At 36.0% G+C, this 21,156-nt stretch overlaps 1 protein-coding gene across 3 annotated transcripts in view; it reads right to left on the bottom strand.

The window, feature by feature from the left end:
- Window positions 1-21,156, bottom strand: part of pds5a (PDS5 cohesin associated factor A) — a 55,491-nt gene that overhangs the window by 13,047 nt on the left and 21,288 nt on the right. For all 3 annotated transcript variants that reach the window (XM_008111619.3, XM_062981670.1, XM_062981671.1), the window contains exons 12-26: window positions 20,492-20,643; window positions 19,267-19,380; window positions 16,979-17,060; window positions 16,482-16,530; window positions 16,256-16,395; window positions 13,925-14,040; window positions 13,234-13,339; window positions 11,088-11,248; window positions 9,522-9,645; window positions 6,462-6,620; window positions 6,207-6,275; window positions 3,127-3,263; window positions 2,093-2,216; window positions 1,327-1,531; window positions 934-1,048 (exon numbers count right to left, since the gene is read on the bottom strand). In XM_008111619.3, the coding sequence (XP_008109826.2) occupies window positions 934-1,048; window positions 1,327-1,531; window positions 2,093-2,216; window positions 3,127-3,263; window positions 6,207-6,275; window positions 6,462-6,620; window positions 9,522-9,645; window positions 11,088-11,248; window positions 13,234-13,339; window positions 13,925-14,040; window positions 16,256-16,395; window positions 16,482-16,530; window positions 16,979-17,060; window positions 19,267-19,380; window positions 20,492-20,643 (1,853 nt within the window). The remainder of the gene's footprint in view (window positions 1-933; window positions 1,049-1,326; window positions 1,532-2,092; window positions 2,217-3,126; window positions 3,264-6,206; window positions 6,276-6,461; window positions 6,621-9,521; window positions 9,646-11,087; window positions 11,249-13,233; window positions 13,340-13,924; window positions 14,041-16,255; window positions 16,396-16,481; window positions 16,531-16,978; window positions 17,061-19,266; window positions 19,381-20,491; window positions 20,644-21,156) is intronic.

The following is a 21,156-nucleotide window of genomic DNA, read 5'->3' as shown; positions in this document are numbered from 1 at the left end:
ATTAAATGTGTGATTACACTATGCAACATGATTTTTGTTCCTGGGCTATAAATTTCTTAGTTGGTTCTATGATAAAAACATTGAAAAAGTTTATTCAATTGCAAATACTTTTGTTTTTGTAGGACATTCTGCAGCACCTATTGCTATAGTTTTTCAATGAATATCTCGTAAGAGTCAACTAACATAGTTTGTGGCAGCCACAAAAACGAAGTTTCTGGGGTAAAACAAATACTTTCAAAGTAAGTAACGCACAATTAAACAGGAAATAATGCTTTTAAGCCAGGAACAGATCTTTTTCAAATTTTGTTACATAGTGTTGTTGTTGTTATCTGGCTTTTTCTTTATTAAAAAAGAGACTCAGAATGGCTTACAGTAAAGCCAATACAATTCATTTTAAAACCTACAAATATACAAACATCAAAAAGAATTAAATATTAATGGTATTAAAAATAAAGTTAAAACCAATTCAAAATACATTCATAGCCAAAACATCAGCATCCCCTGACTTGATCTGAAAAACCTTATTCTCTAAAAGCCTGCTTGAATAAAAAGGTTTTAGCCTGTCGCCGGAAGGACGGCAGAGAGAAGGCCATTCTAGCTTCACTGGACTGGGAGTTGCAGAGTTGAGGGGCAGCCACTGAGAAGGCCCGCTCTCTCGTTCCCACCAATCAAGCTTGAGATGGAGGTGGGACCAAGAGATCTCTGGGCACGGGCAAGTTTGTACAGGGAGATGCAGTCAGAAATATCCTGGACCTGATCCGTATAGGGCTTTAAAGGTCATAACCAGCACTTTGAATTGTGTCCAGAAGCAAACTGGCAGCTAGTGGAGCTGCTACAGCACCGGGTTATATGTTAGAATCTCTAAGCGGATTACACCAGAGGCACATGTTTATATTCACATTTGTTCAAGCACCTAATCAAAATGACACCTACTCTTTGATATCACGAAGTTGATCAACATCTTGAGGTTTTGTAAAATCCGGATCATGAGCCAGCAAGTGAATCATGTATGGTACCACATATTCAGGCAGCAAGGATAACAGTTTTTCTGGAATAACATTATATAAACAGCAGCATAAGCAAGCAACTTATACACGGACACATTAAAATATCACAGTTATTTTTTGGCATTATGCCAGCAGGAAATATATGTATCATCTATTTTATAAGACAAGTAGATGTTAATTCAGTGATTTGAAGTACTGACTTTAGACTGGCATCTAAAATTATAAACATTATTGCTTCCTTCTTATAAATGAATAAAATACTTATTTGGAAAAAAAAGTATCACATGAGATTATTTTCGTTCAAATTGAATCTACTAACCATTGGCCATAGGGTTCTGCTTAATGTACTCTCGCCGTATGCTTATATTTTTAAGCAAGCACTGTCTTGCATGGGCTCTCCTTTCTTTTACAGGATCTTTGGCACACAGTGCAAATATTGCCATGTACTCCAATGGGAGCAATAATTTTACTAGTGCCTTATGTAGCTTCTGAGCAAATATCTGTCTCACCTGGTAACATTCATCCTGCAAGAGGAAAAGAATATAATTTTATTCATTATGTCTATAAAAGAAAGCCATACTTATGAAAAAGAAATCCATGTGTAATTCCGTGAGGTTTTAAAATGTTGCATATAGTCAGGTGTAAGTCTAGAAATTTTAGTTAAAAATCAACTCCAAAAACCTGAATCACCTTATTTATGGGTCAATGTGAGTACTGTACCTTAACTCTTATCCAAAGGTAGCCATCTTCTTCTCTAAGAATGGTGAAAGACAAGAGCTTAGCCTATCCTCAGAGAATCTAAAAGAAGCAACAACTCCCACAGCTCCCTCTGCTTTGGCACCCCTTCTTGTCTTTTTAAACACCTCTTGAGGCAGCACTGGTGCTTTCCCCTCCCTGCACAATGACTCATCCATGCATCATATTAAAATTGACAATTTCGGCCTCCAAATCCGCCTTGACTTATATATGAGGTAGACTTATACATGAATACATATAGTAAGGCACAATAATGTGCAAGGAACACATGTTTTACCATGGGGAATGTGCCCTCCTGCCTTGTCAACACATTTTAAACATCTACTTACATTAATTACCAGTGCACAGAGTTGGAACTGCTCTGGGGTTATAATTTCATGGTAACAAGGTTCTTGTGCAAGTTTCATTATGGCACCGCCGGCAGCCAGTCGCAGACGGGACATGTCAGATTTGCTGCGTACAAAAGAAAAACATTATCCTTTCTTTCAGAAATCATAACTGTATCTGAAAGTGCATAAGCAGTATGGAAAATCTAATTACAGTAGAGTCTTACTTATCTAAGCTAAACGGGCCGGCAGAACCTTGGATAAGCGAATATCTTGGATAATAAGGAGGGATTAAGGAAAAGCCTATTAAAAATCAAATTAGGTTATGATTTTACAAATTAAGCACCAAAACATCATGTTATACAACAAATTTGACAGAAAAAGTAGTTCAATGCGCAGTAATGTTATGTTGTAATTACTGTATTTACGAATTTAGCACCAAGGTATCATGATACATTGAAAACATTGACTACAAAAATGCCTTGGATAATCCAGAACCTTGGATAAGCGAGTCTTGGATAAGTGAGACTCTACTGTATGTCAAAAGTCATGACTTTTGTATGTCTGAATGACAAGACTTTCAAAGCCATCATGTGAAAGTTATTAACCCCCACAATTTTTTAGGTGTTTACCAACTATTTTGGCTGTTATGTGAGATCTTTGCAGACTTAACCTTCACCCATGTCTGGATGAAGGTGGGATTTAAATTAAAAAATAACATCACATGGACTTCCTTCCCTTCCAGATGCCTTAAAATCATGCATTTATTTTTCTAATATACTGTATATAGTATCAGGTGCTTTCAAAACACTGCATGATTCTTTTCACATTGCAAGACAAATCTGAAATCTCATCTGAACCACACCTTAGGTAACGAGGAAGGAGTACTACACTGACATTACTCTACATCCACGATCCACAATCCACAATCAAAAAAAGGAACCCATTTGCTGAAACACAAATTGTCCCTCTTGTACTCGGGCACAAATATAAATATTCCCAGATTAAAGCCAAAGTAATTTTCAAAAGCCTCTTACCTGATTCTCTTTTGTTCTGTCAAGTCTCCTTCACTGACCAACATTGCTGATAATAACCGGAGTGTGGAATTTGCAGATTTTGACTGGTTGTTTTTCATACCAAAGAGCCAACGTACTAGAAGTTTAATTGCTTGAACCTATTAAGATAAAAATGATGAAGGTATCACTTTACTCAAAGTTATCCTTTATCCGATTTGTCGTCGATCGATCCTTTGGTCATTCACACAAATCTACCATTTGTCAAAATATATGATCATGTGCTTTCTTTTCTAGTTCTGGCCAAATATCTTAAATTTGGATAATATTTGACTTTGGTATTTTAGCAATCAAAACTCTAATTACATAGTTGTTACTAACATTGCTACTATATGTATTTGTACCATGCTTTTTTCTCTGGATCAAAACCCAACATGACTAAAGTTATAAGTGTACTGATTCTATGAAGCTATTGTATACATACAAAGAATTGCAGAGATACTGAATTACGTTCTTAATTTCAGACCTGGCAAAAACCTGTGCATCCTTCTTACATTATGCAAAAATGGAAATGGAGAAAAAAATTAAGACTTTTATTTTATACTCATCAAAATACTCCTGTAAACTTGCTGGATTAGCTATCTCATCATACATTCACAGAATACGCGCAAAAAAACCATGAAAAATTATGAATCAATTGTTTAGATATGTCCAGCAGAATTTTTTCTTTTGATTTTAAAGCTTTCAAGAAATGTTACAAGCGGTTTTAAAAAACAAAGTAATTGAAACAAGAACTTCTTAAATACATTTGTTAGCTTAGAACATAAGGCTTTTTTTCATCTAATCCCTTACTTCTGGAGCTACATATGAGGGTGCTCTCTGCTAAAACAGTTAGTTTTGTACATATACTTGTATTTTATGGTTATGCACACATAGGTGAAACTGTATCCTGTGCTAGCTTATGTTGCAATACAGCATGTTTTAATCATTTTGTTGTTCACTATTCCTATATTTCAGCATTGTAATAAATAAAAAAATTATTTTGGAGTTTTACTCATTAGATGTATTTCCATTTTGATTTTTTTATATTAAGAATAGGGACACCTCTTCTGGTTCACAACTGTTCTATGTTCCACTTCTCCACCAATATTAGTTTAATGAATAAAACGTAAAGTTTTACTCCTGGATTAATGTATTACACTATTTTTATTCCTGGGTTAGAAATGCAATTTCCTAATTGGTTCTATTATCAAAACATGGAAAAAGTTTATTAAACTGCAAAAACTTTTTTTTGCGGGACACCCTACAGCACATTTTGCTATAGTTTTTCCATTGAATATCTCAGAGCCTCAATCAATTCAGCAGCCACAAAAATTAAGTTTCTGGAGTATAACAACTATTTTCAAAATAAATACCAGACAATTAAACAGGAAATAACACATTCAAACCAGGAACAGATTTTTTTTACAAATTTTGTTACATACTGTTAGTCAAGAAAAATAGGATATGGTCTTCTTTGCTAAAGCAAAACACATACACTATTTAGACAGAGATCCACATACATTTGTCAAATCCAAGCACATTCAGAAGCAGAGTTTAAAAATAGAACTTAAAACTGAATAAAACACTTCACTTAGTTACTTAGACGATTCGTTCCTCAGCTTTTGCACGGATCACATCTTCTCAAATTGTCTCCATTCATATCTATTTCGATCATGAGTTGACCAGTGTACCATTGTATGACCATGTTCATCTCTCACATTATACACCATATGAAATGAATCAGACCATTGGGTGGGAGGAAATTCAAGAGGCCTTGTCCATCCCCGTGGGTATCATGTTGCCATGGCACTGCTCCAGTGCCAATCTGTTCTGCACATCATGTGGCCTGCAAAGCGATGTTTGAGTTGAGCAATGTGGTGTAGAGGATCTTTCACTTTTGATATTTTTTGAACATTTGCATTGTGCAGTCCACGTTCCCTCTGCATTCAGAGAGACATCCCAACGAGCCGTCTTTCGAGTGAGGCATTTGCCACCCTGTAGTTGTTCTGCGAGAGCCTTTGTCATTGTCCATGTCTCTGCAGCCCAGCATAGGGCAGGCAGCACGATCGTGTCAAAGAATTGAGCTCGTAGAGACGTACTTCTGGTTGAGTCCGCAGCGGCTTTAATGAAATTGTAAGTGGCTCATCCTGCTTTCCTGCGTCTGTTCAACTCCAGTTTCAGTTCATTCCTTGATGTTAATAGCCTTCTGTGGTAGACAATACGTCTACATTTTTGAGGTCGACACTAACTGCCACTGCAGCACCATCTGCTAAGTTGTTTCGGAGTACCTTTGTCTTTTGCGTGTTCATCTTTAATCCAATTTACCAACTTCTGCTACAAACCTTGCTAAGCATGCTGGAGGCTTCTGAGGCTGTATGCATGATTCAAATTATGTTGTCAGCAAAGCACAGGTGATTAAGCCTGCACCCATCGATGAGTATACCATTGTCCGACCAATTACAATGTATTACATTTTCCAGAAAAAAGATTAGGTGTGATGGGATCACCTTGGCATACACCTTTTTCTACAGGTATAACAACTTCTTGTTCAAAAGGCATTAGTGTTGTTGTACATTCGCTAAAGCATGCTTGGATGATGTTGATGTACTCTTCCTGTACTCCTTGCTCCCTCAGACTGTTCCATATGCACTCTGGTTTCACTCTGTCAAATGCCTAGTTGACAAAAGTGAGGACAAGTGATATCTGATATTCGTGCGCAGCTTCCTATGTTCTATTACCAGTCAGGATGTGATTGATGGACAATGAGCAATGGAATCCAGCTTGTTCAAACGGAAACAGCTAAATTTGTCACATCTTCTGGCAACTGGATATAATTAATCCAATCTTTATTACATCTCCATGTTTCATCCAGATATATGTAGAAACAAAAACATTATAGCCACTCACATTTTCTAATTGAAATGAACAAGAGAAAGGATGATCTGGGCCAGGTGTGGAGGAATGCAGAAAAAATTGGGGCATGATCCAAATTATTTAATCATATTTGCAATAATTTTTCAGATAATGTCTCTCTCTGAGCCCATGGGAAAACATCAACCTACCTTTGCTAGAACTTCTGGAGAAACCTCTTCATCTGGTGACCACAACTTTCCATTCTTCTCACCTGTAGACTGCAAAGATTTTTACAAGATTTTTTACAGAAAAGCTCTAAGATAAAGGCACAAATATGTGACTTAGAGAAGAGAATTTGAATACTTTTATTTCTTCCCACAGTTATTATCACATATCAGTTATTATATAGCAGTTTTTCATTCGCATCATATGGTCTTGTTTAATCATATCAAACTGAAACTTACCCTGTCATTCATCAGGAGATCTTTTACAATAAAATTTGCAACTACAGATTTCATTGGTGATGCAAACTGATCTGGTGCCAACATAGAAATGTGACCCAAAGAAACTAGTGGAGTTATAAGCTGCTCTGGAACATCAGCATTCAAACTTCTACTCAGAGGCTGAAAAAAAGGAAGCAAAGACATTCTTGATTTTGAATAAAGAGGCTTTACTTCCCAAACTGTGTACTGTCACTTAGCAATATTTCTATGAGAAGTATCGTTATCATGATTTGAAATGCAATATACTCTAATGAACTAACTGCTTTGAACTGATTATCAACAAGTAACATCATGAAACAGCACACTGATTAATCAGTTCCTGCTTAGTTTTAGAGTGGCTCTTACTGATCCTCCCTGTGGAGAGAGGGAGGAGAAATACATTAGGATAATCTTTCCCTAGAAACTTATGAAATGATTAACATGGCTAGATTTTTGTTAATGCCTTTATTTTACATGCAATTATGAGGGCTAATATCACCATTCCAGAGTGCTCATTTTAGCCACGCAGAAGCTAGAAAATCTCAGAGATAACCTTTTAAAAATATGTTCAACAATAATTATTGATAAGCATTTACTTTTAGAGTTACTTGTAGAGTTAAGCAGCTTTGTTTAAGCAATGTGCTCACAATTATTACTAAAAGCAATAAAGCCTGTATCTATACTGTAAAATTAAGGCCATCTGATACCACCTTAACTGCAATGCTTTGGAATTCTAGAATGTGCAGTTTGGTAAACCACCAAGTACTGTTTGGCAGTGATCTTGTAAAACTACAGCTCTCGTGCTTCCATAGCATTGTGCCATGGCACTTAAGGAGTGTCAAACTATGTTAATTCTATAGTAGAGATGCAACCAAAGTATTGTCTAATAAGGAAGGAATTTTTAGTGTACAATTATTTAAACAATCATGAGGTTCCCATTGAAAGAAGTGATTTAAAGGACGTTGGGTATCCACTGAAAGAAGCGATTTAAAAGATTGTGGTGTTCCCATTGCAATAAGTGATTTAAAAGAATGTGGGGTTCCCAACAGAAAGAAGTGATTTAAATTACTATTATTATTATGTTTATTTACACCCTAGTTTCTCTCCCAAAGGAGACTAAAAGTGGCTTGACATAAAAGCATTAGCATATAGTTTAAAATATACAAATATGAAAACATTAAAACAGAATTAAACACAAACACTAAAATCCATCAAAACATACTCAAAAGTTAAAAATCACAGCACCCCCAACTAGATATTAAAGATCATACTTTATTTTATTTCTCTTTATTTACTGTTTTTCCCTTCTGTAGAATCTAATTTTTAACTACTGTAATACAGTATTTTGTTTTACAAAAATGCTTCATATAATGATTGCACCCCACATTTGTGCCCCCCCCAAATTAGCATAACATCTTCAACAATTATGCTGTGAAATACGGTATGTTCAAAGCAAGAGAATAAGCCACCACTCAACAAGCATAATAAAATGCTAACAAATTACAAAGAAAAGATAAAACTCCTCAATTCCTGTTTTACTTGTTTTCTCCCCCAAAAGAGAACTGCATGCTTCCATGCATCAGCATAGACATTGGAAAGGAATCTGTATCAAACTCTAATCAAACTCTATATTTAGTCATCTAATTAACCTAAATGAATTCAAATCTACAGGAGCAGATGAGTTGCATCCCAGAGTACTGAAGGGGTTTTTGCTGACATACAGAATCACATGCCATTGTTTTAGAGAAATCTTTGGGAATGGGAAAGGTGCCAAAGGGCTGGAGGTGAGCAAATATTGTCTCTCTCATAAAAAAAGAAGATCTAGAAAACTACAGACCAATCAGCCTGACCTCAATACTTGGAAAAATATTAAAATGGTATTTGTCTGAATGTAACCTAATGCTATACATTGATCAGTAGAAGCCAGGCTTGTCAACAACAAATCCTGCCAAACTAATGTTATATCTTTTTTGTAATTTAGTCATTAGTTTAGGAGATAGAGGAAATGCTATAGATGTCCATTATCTAGATTTCAGCAAAACATTTGATAAAATCCCCCATAATATTTTGAGTAGCAAACTAATTAAATATAGAATTCATGGAAAAATTGTCAGAAAGATCTACAATTGGTGGGAGCACTGTGCTCAAACAGCCATCATCAAATGCTGCACCACAAACAGGAAATAGAGAAATGAATTATAAAGTAATAGGATTCAAAAGGATTTCAATAAGCTAGAAAGTTGGGCTGAAATTAATAAAGTAATATACAATGCAGGTAAAAAAAAAACCTACATTTAGGCCACAAAAACAAAACGTTCAGGTATAGGATGGCAATCTTCCACACAGCTGAAAAAAATCCCACATTATCTGCTTTAAAATGAAATATATGGCTGTGTGGACTCATAGCAGATAGTGTGAGATTTTCTGCCTTGATATTCTGGGTTATATGGCTGTGTGGATGGGTCCGTGAGGGTTTTAAATGACAAGATGCCAAATTTTAAGGAACCTTTTGACAGTGAGAGCAGTTCAGCAATGAAAGTAACTGCCTAGAGGAGTGGTGGGGATCTCCTTTTTTAATGTTTTCAAAAAGAAACTGGACATCTATCTGCTGAGGATGTTTTAGCTGGAGATCCTGCTGGAGTTCCTGCATTGAGCAAGGGGTGGGAATCATTGGTCCATGGGGCCACTTCCACCTATATGATTCTGTCATCCTAGGAATAAAATACCACTGCATTTCTTTAATTGTAAGATGCCATTGATTCTAAGATGCACCCTAATTTCAGTACCACCAACAAAAATAAATAAGATACACACTTGCGATTCTAATACACCCCCCTATTTTTAGAGATATTTATATAGGGAAAAGGTGCACCTTAGAATTGAAGAAATGCATTATTTCATTCTGTTTATACTATCCTTTTTGTAAAAAGCAATTTATTACTACATCATTATAAACATTCAAATTGTATTGTGCAAACACAGTAATTCTCACAATATCTAATCATTATTACTCCAATCTTTAAGTGATTAAGGCAAACCTACCTCAAAGATTTGTGCAAGCTGAACTTCTTTATTTGAAAATATAGCATGTATACAATGGACAGCTTGTTTTGCTTGGTGAGGTGTTCCTCTCTTTGCTTTTTGATGCAAGATCGGGATTAGAGTTCTGTATAGATGGAACACACATACACAAATTATCCTCAAATAAAATTCTTGAAATACTTCCATGAAGTCAGTCCAACCTCTTCAGATATCCCAGGATCCCATCATGTGAAACTGTAAAATTTAATTGGCAGCAAAAATTATTACATACTTACGTATATCAGCCTCATGAATACCACAATGCATACTTTTTATCCATTTTTTTTCTTTGAAAAAAAGGAGGTGCGACCACTACACGAAAAAAACTGTGCAGCAGTTGCTGTGTATGGGGCTTTTCTTCTTTCATTTTAAAAGAGGCAGGTAATTTTCCTCTCTTATTTCCGAGGAGGAGGCAGAGAGAGGGAAGAGCTCCATGTCTAGCTCTTCCTCAGAGGTAAGTTTTCAAAAAGACATGCAAAGGGAGCTGGCTGGGTTTGGGGCTTTCTCTCTTTTACTTCTGAGGAGGCAGGAGGGAGAAGGGAGCGCCCCAGACCCAGCCAGCTAATGCACATGAAGAAAGAAAAATACCAATTTTTGCAGGGGGAAGGGGGTGTAACTATTATGTCGTGGCAACTAGTATGCAGTGAATTAAGAGTACATTGAATACCTCTGTGGGGGTCAAAATTATGGTTTTTGATATGATCCATAAGTAAGTCCAGGCTCATTCTGCAGAAAGGGGAAAGCACCAGCATCATCTCCGTGAGACATATAGGGATTCAAAAAGGTATTTTGCCACTTTACTCAGTATGGGGATAGTTCCTTGTCTGACAAAAATGAAGCTGCTTCCTTTGAGGGGAAGCACCAAAGAGTCACTGCCACAGTTTTCCTGCCAAGGCATTCCAAAAGGCCAGGAGTGATGCTGCAGAAGAGTAGTGGTACTAGTACTACTACTAGCAGCAGCAGCAGCAATAATGACAACAATAGAAAAAACAACAATAATAAAACCTCGCATCTCCTCACAGCTCAAAGTGGGTAAGGGTAGGCCGGATAGTGCATCCATAAGGTTTTCCCAAGCTAGATCAAACTCTTGCCTTTCACCACTATTTGGAGGAGGGGATGGTTACTTCTTTAAGGGTTAAGGTACAGTACTTACACTGATCCATGAATAGGCTTGACCCAGGTCACAAACCTCATTTTCAACTCCCACAAACTCCAAATTAGTATGAAAGCTAGGATGACAACCAATTGTTTGTTTTATGAATTCTTGATATATTTATTAATGCCAAATTATATAAACTTTACCTAATTTTATCTTGAAATCTCACTGTAGTGAAATTTTACACTATCAGCCCATCTAGGCCACAGGGCCAGTGTTTTCCAACACATTAAAAAAATAAGCTAGAAGATTTGTATGTTGATCCACTTCAAGCATCCCATAATAATCACAACTTAAGATGCAAGGACAGTGATCTGCTGAAATATTGAGGAAAATTGCAACATTTTTGATATGGTAAGAAATGCACTCACGATCTTATCTGAGGGAGATCGGTTTCTATTTTGTGGCCGGTGTTTCTGAATATCTGAATGGCTGCCTCTGCTACCTTATCATCTTCCATCCTGAGGCACTGCAGGAGAGATTCATATGTCTCTGCAGAGTGGAACGAGGTAGGATGCGTGAAAGACAGAACCTATGGATACATATCAAAACCAAAAGCCATTTTAATAAAAGCATTATGAATAACTGCTTAGAGGCAGGTTCTAAATCTATACACAACACATTTCCCATATAGAAGCCACAGAAATTCAAATGCCCTTTGTCGTGTTTTTAGAGGATCCATCTTCATGAAGCACAGAAGTTTCAATATATGGTGGTACATTTCCTTTTTGCAATGCTAAGCAATCCCTGTCCTCTGTTTGCAAGCATAGTAAAAATTACATACTATAACAGAACATCCATAATTATTTTTTATTTATAAATGGCATTTCTACAAATGCATTGAAAGTTATTTAAAGTCAAGAATTATACAACTAGTTTCATGAGCTTTGGGTTTTCGAGAGCTATACTACATGTAAACAACTCCTGAGACTAAGTGTTTACATTTTTAAAAAATTAAATGTAAATTTATATGCATTAAAAATGCAAACACATACATTTATTATCAAGAATGGGAATGACTAAAAAGATTCTCCAAAATTCAAGGCAAAGAGGACTGAGATTACCAGACTGAAACATACACATCATGGTTTACCAGCAAGTTTGGCTGAACGAATGGCTAAAGTTTGTAACAAGACATTACTAACTGAGCCATGAGCTAAATTTGGGGGAAGGGATGGGTATCTATAGTATAACAAGGTTAAAGAAAATGCCAATTTTAACAACCATTATGATGCTAAGGTGTGCCAGTCTAAGGATTTGGAATAAATATAAAAGGCCAGCTCTGTCAGAAATACCAGTATGGATTTCTGGGCAGGAAGTCTTTCATAAGGTAGATAAAAATGAAAGGGACATATGGTTAACTTGTTATAGTTAGAAAATGGTCAAGACAGACTTAAAACAAAAAAGATTTAAACACAGAAGCTTTGAATATTCAATGGTACCATAGATAGTTAAAGGAAAGATAAAATATAAACAAGAAGTTATATGAGTTTGAAATCAATAAAACAGTTTGAGACACTGTTATGTACAAATGATAAACAATTGATTGTTAAAATGCAGAATACTGAAGTTTGAAATGGGAGACGAACAAATTAAGGACTGCAAAGTAAAGGGGGCTAAATGTTTTGGCTATAATATTGGTTTGGATAAATTGGAGAAAGCGAGTCAGGAAAATTCTATGTTATGATCTAAAGGAAAATTTCTACAAAATATGTACTAACTATACTTAACATGAATAAAATTAATAAAAATGTTCAAAAGATATAGAACATGTTGTAAACGTAAAGAGCAAGATGGTGCATATGCAAGAAAGAAGATTTTGTTAAGAGAGATATGTACAGGTTATGATTCAGAAAATAGTTAAATATTCTTAAATATAAAATACTTTTTAATCCAGAACTTTTTAAAAACTAGGGACATTGAAATAAAATGCCAACATTTAAATATTGTATTATTATATAGTAACAGCAGCGAGACTCATCTACACAAAAATGAGGAATTTTCTAAGAATGAAAGACTGGGTGGCTAAAAGTGTTTGAGATTGCAGAAACTGACATGTTAACTATGTTTCTGAGGGGAAAGTAATCAATGACTTCATGAAAGAATGAGGATTCTTCCTTCAATTTTAAAGTGAAAATGGAGAAAACGTAACACTTGAAGAGTCTTTAAAATACTTGTATGTACAATTTATTATAATAAGTTGATGGGTTGAATATGTAATAGCGGGAACGTAGTTTATACAAATCTACACTTTGAATATAAAAGCGGAGAGTCATCTTTTAAAAAAAGCATTTTTAGTTTGTGTTAGTTAGCTTATGTGTTATTTAAGTAAATATTTTATATTGTGGAATGCTTATATCCCAAAACAACATCCTTCACAAAATATATGTTTATTATGTAACCAAAATGGAAAGAAATGATTTTTTTAAAAATAAGGGGCAGCAATTGAATCTTTCCAAGAAAAGTTATCAAAATAGATGAGTATGTAAGTAATCTAGATGACTTTACAGGGATTACCTTGAGAAGTTCAAGCCCTGAGCGAATAGCTGTATCTGGGCTTACACCTTCCTCTTCATCATCAGCTGTCCCTTCTATTGATTTATTCATCAGCTTTACTAATGCACTGTAAGAAATGTTGAAAATATCTCTCTCTATATATATATATACACACACACACGTTCAAACATTACTAGGCTTAGTGATAATACACCTTCAATTTTGCTAATTTTTGAACATTTAAATTACACTATGTGACACGATTTTTGTTCTTGGGTTGTAAATGTAATTTACTAATTATACCAGCGTTTTTCAACCTGGGGTTTGGGACCCCTGGGGTGGGGGTCAGAAGGGTCGTCAAAGACCTTAAGAAAATACGTATTTCTGATGGTCTTAGGAACCTCTCTGGTTGTAGGGAACTATAAATTCTAGCAACTACAACTCCCAAATGACAAAATCAATCCTCCCCAACCCCACCAGTATTCAAATTTGGTTGTATCGGATATTTGTACCAAATGTGGTCCAGTGAATGGAAATACAATTCATAACATAATTCTGACAGGTTTTCAGTAGATGAAACAAAAAGAAAACTGTGCATGGAAGGATGGGGGAAAGTGATATCCAGACTCCATGACTGTGTGCTATCTGTCCACAAATGTGGAAACCTGAACTGCAAAAACTACTTCCTGCAATGGCACTCAGCTGCACTTACCTAATGGCTTCAGAATCAATGTGTACAGGGGCAATTCTTTCTAAAAGAAATTTTACCATCTCTAAGAAAGGATTGGTTGGTTGCTTAGGATTAGCAAGTTTTCGTGCTATTTCCCTCTGTATAAAGAAAAATAAACAATTACCTCATTAGACAGGAGATACATTTAGTCGAACAGCTGAATAAGATAAGTTTATTAAAACTAAAATAATCATATGCTACACCAATCTCTAACTCATGAAACTGAGAATCTAACCAGAATCAGACATCTATCAGCCTTTACTCAATTTGTGAATATTGACATATTAGTGAATTAATTTCTGTGTTCTCATAGATCTCAAATCTGATATAAAAGTTTGACCAATTATGCTTTGAAATAAAGGCAGACTTTAACTTCTTGTTACCAATAAAATAACAACTAAGAACAGCTTAAAAATTGATTAAGGAGTTAATGAGAGAATGTAGAAGTTTCTGTATACACAACGGTATAAAGAAATGTGATTACACTAGAGTACTGCTTATCCGACTTCCACTCATCCAATACACCATATTATCCGACGCCCTCGCTCGCTCACTCACCAGGCTGGGTCCTGGTTCTGCCACCACTGCCGCCGTAGCTGCTGGGACCTGGCCTGGTGAGTGAGGGCAGGCAGGCGGACGAAGGAGCGCGGGATGGCCCTCCATCCATCACTCGCTCACTCACTCACCAGGTCGGGTCCTGGTGCTACCGCTGCTAGACTAGGTCCGGTGAGTGAGCAAAGGCAGGCGGGCGAGTGAAGGACGGCGACAAAGGCCCTCCCTCCCTCGCTTGCTCACTCACTCAGCAGGCCGGCTTCTGCTGCCGCTGCCATGGCTGCCGGGACCCTGCCTGGTGAGTGAGCGAGGGTGGGTGAGTGAAGGAGGGCGGCAAAGGCCCTTCCTCCATCCCTCACTCACTCGGCCAGGTCCAGGCAGTGACAGCGGCAGCACCAGGACCCGGTCTAGTGAGTGAGTGAGCAAGGGAGGGAGGGTGGGAGAGTGAAGAAGGGCGGCAAAGCCCTCCCCCGCTCACTCACTCACTCACGAGCCTGGGTCTCGGCAGTGACAGAGGCAGCACCAGGACCCGGCCTGGTGAGTGAGTGAGCGAAGGAGGGCGGGCGAGCGAAGGAAACAGCGAGGATAGAATCTTCCTCCTCCTTTTCCTGATGGCCAGCCTGCCGAGGAAGAGTAGAAGCCTCTTCCCCAGCAACAGAGGAAGGGGCTCCTCCTTCTGCACCCACCCTATTATCCAACAGTTTTACTTATATGACATTCTGACCGCCAGCTTAAATCGGATAAGTGAGACTCTACTGTAGTTTCAATGGCTGGAGAAAAATCAGGGTGCCTGAATCAGATCTATTGTATAATAAAAATGAGCAACATGGGGAAATGAAAATAACATGAGTTTATTGGTGCTTCTCAGATAGTGAAAAGCTATAGTTATGGGAATGAGTGATCTAGAATATCGCACTTTAGATAACAACTGAACACTAACTCTGAATTTCTGTTAATACCATTTGCTCTAAATTGCACACATATAAAGGCATATGTATAATGCACATATATAAATTGATTCTGTCCTGTCAAAGATCAGTAAAGAGGAGACACTTTTAGCTTCTTTTTCATCTTTAATTTTTAAAATTATTTTATTTTATTATTTAATAAAAAACATTTAACACAATATAATTGCATTGCTACATTTACTATTTTCATATCTATACATCCCCACCAGACACATAACTTTATATAAATACAGCTCTGTCAGTTCTATTGCTTTTAGTTATTCTAATTTTCTCCATTACATTTAGTTCTTGTGGCATGTTTTTCTAACTGGTCAGCAAGTTCAGCAGCTTAGCAGTTTAACCCGCTGCGCCATTGGGGGCTCCCACCAAAACCCTTTTTTCCTGTTTTGGATAGCACAGGGAAGCTCCAGTAATATTTGTTTTGCTGTCTGTGTCCATTCAGAAGATTTCATCTAATTCTCTGTTTCTGTTACAATTAGATATTGAAACATCTGAGTTGCTGTGGAAACAAGGGTTCGTGATAAAGTTTCAGTGGAGACACCTTTCACCATGATAACTCTTACAGGAGTGAATTTCTCTTTCTAGAGGTAGATTTCCCCTCACTTCCTGTTGTCTCATCTCTATTCTTAACTAGGCGTCGTTGTCGGATGTGTGTAACTCGGGGACTGCCTATACAGGAATTTGCCTGTTCATATCTGTTTTGTTCAAGTCGTAAGTCAAATAATTAGTCCTACCAATGATATATAAGCATATTGGTAATATCTATATTGGAAACAAATAAAACAGCTCTTACCACACAAACATCTGCCTGTTTACAGGAACATGTAGGACTGATCAAAAGTTCAAGCTGAGAACGAAGCTTCTCATCATCACCAAGAACCTGGTTAAACTTTTTCACAAAGTCCTGTGCCTTCCCAGGATCAGGAAGGTTTTCTACAAAATTAAAATGTGAAAATATAACTCACACTAGCAGTGTTCGAAGCGGTACTGAAATTTTAATATTGGTCTATATATCTTACTTGCTATGGTCATCAGCTTTCCAAACATAGCAGAATTGTTTGCTTCTGACTGAAAAGAGAGGTTCAGAGTGAGCATTCACATTGAAAATCTGGCCTGAGGCATGCATGCCTGACCTGCTTATATTTTTTCTGCATCTCTTCCTTCCTCATAGACACTCTACTTTTAAGATTTGGGAACAAGTACACATATATGAATTGGTCCACGGAATATGAAGACAAGCTGTGAAGTTATTAAAGGGACAAATGTCATTTTTGTTCCACACATTCTGGGAAGGTGCCAATAGAAAACACTAAATTTTGCTCATGTAGTACTCTTAATTTGCTATATTAAATGCTGCTGGTAGTTTGTTCACACTAAGATATTAGAAAATTTAAAGTAAGAATTTAAACACCAGTGAAGTGACATCATATACTTATGAATGTTGCAAATGTTACCACTTTCTGAGATTGTGATAAATCATTGCAAAACAATGAAACAACATTCATCTTAAACTTACAAGGGGTTGTTTATGCAAATCTAGTAACTCTCGTACATGACTCCTAAGCATGTTCTGGCACTTCCACATTTCATTCAGTGCCCTATGTAAAAACAAAACAAAACACAAATATTAAAATGTAATCAACTGGTATTTATTCTACAAACAACTCCTGAAGCTCTCCAGATTACTAATAGGATGTCTCCATTTTTGCTAGCCAACTAGCTTCTTTAAACAACCACAGGACAACATTTCTTTTAATGATCTATGTGTATAAGTATATTCTAGATTTCTCCTTATCTCTTAGCTAAATTCGAAAGTAATTTTAAAGTATGGGAAAAAACATAACAAAACAATTTTTAGATACTGTATATGAAACTTATATACTACAGTAGAGTCTCACGTATCCAAGATAAACAGGCCGGCAGAACCTTGGATAAGTGAAAATCTTGGATAATAAGGAGGGATTAAGAAAAAAGCCTACTAAACATAAAATTACATTATGATTTTACAAATTAGGCACCAAAACATCATGTTTTACAAGAAATTGACAAAAAGCAGTTCAATACACAGTAATGTTATGTAGTAATTACTGTATTTACGAATTTAGCACTAAAACATTGCAACGTTTACTACAAAAACAATAACTACTAAATGGCAGACTGCCTTGGATAATACATAACCTTGGATAAGTGAAGCTTGGATAAGTGAGACTCTACTGTATTATAAAATTATAAGTATTAAAAATAACATAGTAGAAAAAACATATATATACATACACACACAAACAAAAAACAGACCAAAAAGGCTCATCAGACTGCTTCCTCTATCTGGTGGTTATTATGCTGCTAATCTACTCCCTTTAGATATTAAATAGCCACACTTCTACTTTTAGCAACATTTCTAATTCTTGAACAGCTGACAGATGCCTACATCATTGTGAAGAAACAATGAGCTAGTCACAATTTTTCTTAAAGTTAGTCCAAGTTTTCTCCTTAGTCTTTATATACATTTTTTTCCATCTCAACCAATTCACAGGTTTTCATCAGCCATTACTGGAGAACATGTTTTTGCCTAGTTCATCTGGGCCTGTATTTTCTTCATCTTTTGACTTTTCTTCTCCATATGTTTGGTTTTCCTCTTCTTCTCATTCCATTTGACATGTGTTTACCTTTCATAACAGCAGATCTGCAAGTGCTCCCACAACTCTTTACAAGTAGTCATTTGTCTTGAAATCATTTACGTTATCAGTATAATCCAAAATAAATAGCAGTCTAACAGAACTCCTTATTAGATTCCTCAGAACTCCTTATTTCACACCAAAACAGTGAATGCATCTACTACACAGACATGAGAACATTTTCAAATCTCACAAGAGTGGTATTTCAACACTAGGAGGCTATGTAAAAGTTTTTTTTTTAAAGGTTGCGGATTGACGTAGGGAGTCTTTCAAAAGGATTGTGAGGATCCGGCCTTTCAAGGTGTGATGGAACAAAGTGCAACATTTTCTGAAGGCATGAATCATAGTATTTGGGTGTGATGGGGTCAGTATGCATCTCACCAGCATTCAGTACGCATTCAGTCAGAAAAACCATAGTATGAATATTGACAGAAATGGACAATTTCTTAATGTGATGAGGTTCAGCATCTCTAATATCAAGGGGACATCTTCACCAGTTCAAGGTATCACTGTACTGATGTGTCCCACAGGTGATGGCTTTCCTCTTGAAAGCTTAACAAGAGGGCACAGCAGATACAGCTTTATCATTACCAGAAGTCCCTCTTGACTAGTTTTTAATCGCGGAACATACACAATATTAAGCTACCCTGCTTTACAAAATACTATCTTGTGTAGTTCAAACAGAGAAAGTGATCTCAAAATGTTGGCACTCACTAAGCTCTGCTAGATGTTTCGTTTAGGAAATTAACTTACACTAATTAGCTCATCCCAATAAGACAACTAAGAACTGATGCTGAACTACTTTGTGTTTGATTATTCTACATACAAGAGTATTTTTAAAAGATGATTCCACTTTGGGGGGGGGGGGGGTCACATACCTTTTTGAAAATCTAATGAAACATATTATATAAAATAGTAATATTAAACTTAGAATATATTTCCTTCATACTAACAAGTTCTGAATAAAAATATAACACTTTAAACACATTTAAAACTTTTAAATGATAGAGAAATTCAAAGCAAAGGGAATGAAATCAAACAGGGAAATTCCTTGACTTCAGGCTAAGATTTGAGGTTTAAAAGGTACAGTTGTGGTTCATTTAAAATTGCTTTGTAAATGAATACTCACTTAACAGCATTTGGGTCTAAGCTAGCATACAAATAATATAAACATTTCATTCTCTCTTCTGTTTCCAAATTATGAGGAACAAGATATTGAGCAAAGATTTTCTCTACCAGTAATCTGCAAAGGAAAAGAAATTGAGAACTGGTGACTTATATGAAATTGTTTAGCTTTCAAACTATAAATATTAATCTAGGCGTCCAGGCGGTGCATCTACACTGTCAAGTTTGATACCACTTTAATTGCCATGGGTCAATGCTATGGCAGTTACTACATTTAACAAGGTCTTTAGTCTTCTTTGTCAAATAGTGCTGGTTCCTCACCAAACCCCAACTCCCACAATTCCATAGCATTGAGTCATGGCAGTTCAAGTGGTGTTGAACTTCATTAATTCTGTGGTGTAGATGCACTTCTGGTTGATCATGCTTTCATATTTATACACATATATTCCTCCCCAAATACACAAAACAATTATTCTTGTTGAAAAGAATATAGAATATCTGATAAAATCCCCTTTACTAAGGTAGAGGAATAAATAAGAAACAGTGTATCAAACTAAATAGCAAAGTAGCCCTCAATATATATATATATATAAACTGAAGGAACAACAATGGTATAAGGATTGGATGAACTTTTGTTCTTCTTGACAAAGGACCAAGAATTTTAACTGAGAGGTCACCAGGAGTCTAAGATTCCATTTAAAAAAAACAGCAACTAGAAAACAGAGGAACCTGTGGCTTGAGATAAGACTGGAGCCCACTTCCGTGCACCCCATGGAGCAATTACATCTGATCTCAAGGGTACTGGCCAACAGGACGTATGCAACTGTTCATGTATGTGAATGCATGTATGAAAGAGAGTATGTATGAGTGAATGCAAGCATTTGAGTCTCTTGACAGTTTAAGCACCCTTTTCAGTAAATTGGTATATTTTGTGTGTTTCGAGAAATATATTTCAAGTAGTTACATCCCATCATCTTATCAATGGAAGGTGATATACATTTGGGAGACAAATATTCAGCCGTAATTTGTCCATTTCTGAAAATTCAGTTCTCTCAAAAGGAAGATGGAACAAATATGCAACTACAGAGATTATTCCCAATATTCAAGCTATAGTTTCTATGATGGTAAAATTGAGCCCAGTGTATTTAATTTAACTCCTTCTTTGGAAAAGATGCAGATCATTCTGCTATACAATTATATTTTAGGGAAATGGCTTAAAATCAACTCACTTGTCATCGATACTATTTTGATAATATATGTGCAAAAGTTTATCCTTAATCCAGCTCACTTTCTCCGCTGCATCTTTCCCAGCTTCAGCATGGAGACAGTATTTCTTATATAGCTGGGCAAGGCCCATCATTGCCTCTTTTCTTACCCGCCACTTAAAAAAATAAAAACTGAATGTCAAAATTGTTTTGCTCAAAAACTGAAGGACAAATATTTTTATTTTAAATGTTATTGTCCATAACATGTCTACAATTAAAAATGACAACAAATTAAAACAGAAGAGCCATTATTATAATGTTAATTTTTGTTTTTAATAACAACTATAAAGATAATACATAATAAAGGCAAACATTCAATGCCTGTATAAAACAGAAATAAAAATATAAACAAACAATAAAATACATTACACAAGTTGAAACAAATAATTTAAATAAGAAAAATTAAATAATCAACATTTAAACCATTAAAAGCCAGGTAAGATAGCATATCAAATCCGTTTCCTATTCCGTTCCATTAAAGTGATAAAGTCATAAACATTTGTTTTTTAAGACAGACGCCTGACAGGACTACTATTCAATGAATTAAGGGAAAAGTGCCAGACTGAACAATAACATACTGTTACATTTTGATCAAATGGGTGCATAAGCATCTTGCAAATTAAAGTATT

This window comes from Anolis carolinensis, chromosome 5 (assembly GCF_035594765.1).
Source record: "Anolis carolinensis isolate JA03-04 chromosome 5, rAnoCar3.1.pri, whole genome shotgun sequence".
In the NCBI taxonomy this organism is placed as follows: Eukaryota; Metazoa; Chordata; class Lepidosauria; order Squamata; family Dactyloidae; genus Anolis; species Anolis carolinensis.
This window is presented reverse-complemented; position numbering and strand designations above follow the sequence as displayed.